The sequence below is a fragment of the Sinocyclocheilus rhinocerous genome, unplaced genomic scaffold (genome assembly GCF_001515625.1).
Source record: "Sinocyclocheilus rhinocerous isolate Xijiao unplaced genomic scaffold, SAMN03320098_v1.1 scaffold847, whole genome shotgun sequence".
NCBI lineage: Eukaryota > Metazoa > Chordata > Actinopteri > Cypriniformes > Cyprinidae > Sinocyclocheilus > Sinocyclocheilus rhinocerous.
In genome coordinates this window covers 102863-105098 of record NW_015662598.1, presented here as the reverse complement: position 1 = coordinate 105098, position 2236 = coordinate 102863, and the positions used below count along the sequence as shown (strand labels likewise).

General features: G+C 39.0%; 1 protein-coding gene across 1 annotated transcript in view; it reads right to left on the bottom strand.

The window, feature by feature from the left end:
• The window catches only part of pcsk5a (proprotein convertase subtilisin/kexin type 5a), a 43762-nt gene that overhangs the window by 28526 nt on the left and 13000 nt on the right, over window positions 1–2236 (bottom strand). Inside the window, exons 11-13 of the mRNA XM_016538310.1 lie at window positions 1565–1682; window positions 1177–1365; window positions 356–492 (exon numbers count right to left, since the gene is read on the bottom strand). Of these exons, the coding sequence (XP_016393796.1) occupies window positions 356–492; window positions 1177–1365; window positions 1565–1682 (444 nt within the window). The remainder of the gene's footprint in view (window positions 1–355; window positions 493–1176; window positions 1366–1564; window positions 1683–2236) is intronic.

Sequence of the window (2236 nt, the reverse complement as noted above, 5' to 3'; positions counted from 1 at the left end):
CCAAATATTCAGATGTGTCCAGCGCATTTTATGGAGGACTGTTTCCTGATCCTGGTAGAGTGGACTTCAATGCCGGCTGTTCTGATTCACAGATTGTCCATCATCTTGGTACTTTTCTGGACCTTGAACGTGGTAGTTACCTTGCTGTCTATGGGAGGGTTAGAGAGCCCTCATATTTCATAAAAAATATCTTAAATTGTGTTCCGAAGATGAACGAAGGTCTTACGGGTTTCGAAAAAACACGAGGGTGAGTAATTAATGACATAATTTTAAAGTGGTTCCCCTTTGATTATTTTCAAGCCAACAAACCACTTTTAATGATATGTAGCACCATTTTTGTTCAGAGTGTGGGCACCTTGTAATCGGCTGTTTCTTCGTGGAGATGGCGAGTCCCTGATGTCCAGGATCCAGTCTCCTGCTGGTCTTTCACCCCAGCAGTGAGTCGTCATGAATTCCCACTTAAGGAAACCCTCATTGGAGTGGTCATTCGGTCTGAAAGGAAATAGCACCAGAATAATTGAAGCAAGGTAATCCCAAAGAATTAGTGGGAAAAATGTGCATTTGGTGAAATTTCTGATATTTATATGGCCAAGTAAGATGAAATTCTGATAGCTTGTAATGTAAATCAATGAAACCTTTACAACAGGATAACAGACTAAATGTGCATACTATAAACATTAGTTGTCACTCTATGTCTCCCAATAATACTGTATGTCTATGGCACTGTAGTTTTTATTATGTTTAGATTTTATGATTGAGAGATGTACAAATAAACATTCATCAAAAGCCTGATCTATCATACTTGATACTCATTTTAACAAGATTTTTCTAAAAAATTATGCATTTACAATCAGGTAAACCTAAGTTGCTTCAGTCCAGTAAGTGTTCATCTTGAAATATTACCAACGATACAAAATGTATTCTTACATTTACTTTATAAAAATCCATAAAAATGTCACCATAAAAAGTCATGTTAACCATGAGCTGAAGGTGGACCTTTTTTAAATTCTACTAAAAAGGCCTTTTACCTGCTAAACAAATAATAATTTAGAGGCCTCAGAAATTTCATCAAATATGATATAGTAGGCTTTGAAGGGTGAATCATGTACTGTATTTCAATGAATACAGTTATTATTTTAATTCCAGCCCATCAGAACTGGCTCAGTATATTTGTACCTGTTTGAGAGAAGCTGAGATCTGGTTCCAGCGGGTGATGTCAGTGTGATTGACAGGTCTCCACGGTGAGGATGTGTGATTGTGACACGTACAACCACATGCTCCAGATAAACCACCCGCTGCAGACGCTGAGAAGAGCAGCCTGAGGACTTAAACACTGACCTCAGCACCCTCTCTGCACTGATGATCCTGAGATACATGCAGACAAAAATACCATGGCATTACTATGATATTCTCTGACATATTTTGGAGGACCATGTAAATACCATGGTATAAGAATATGGTAATTAAATACCATAGTATACTGTATGTGACTAAACCATGGTACCACCATGGTACTTGAAATAATAAGTGCTAAAAAACATAAAGTTTATAAGCAAACAGTTACCTGGTAGTCTGGACTGTGTTTTCCTCACACACATGTTGAGGAGGTACCTGCTTCCAGGTCTCTGCTTCCTTCACCATGGCTTCAGCATCCATCAAACCAAACCCATAAAGGTGACTAACTGCACAACAGCCAATGATCAAACAGTTTATTACATACTGCCAGTGAGAGCAAGCTTTACTTCACATGCAATTGCATGCTCAATAATTATTGATTGCATAAATGTATGTACTATGTATGTACTACTAAAAGTATGCTGTAACTACACCATCCTGTTCTAAAATTATATGTAATATTTTGTGTTTATGTCATGGGTTGCTGGGTAAAGGAGCACGAAGGAGTACGAAGGAGGCAGACAATCAAACGAACGCAAGGGATATCTCGAACGAAACGAGTCTTTAATAAATCTTCATGGGAGAACAGGCGAAAAACAACCACTTAACACGACGGAGACAGGACAAAGAAACTGAGGAAAGGCAGGGCTATAAATACTAAATCAAACGATGGACTTATAAGATGATTAATGAACACAGGTGGAAACTAATGAACTAATCAAGCAACACAGGAAAACTAGGTCACGGAGCACATGGGGAGAAAAACAAACACAAAGACAGTCCATGGGCGTGACATATCGCCCCCCTCCCGGAAGGCGCGTCCTCGCGCCACAGGAACAAC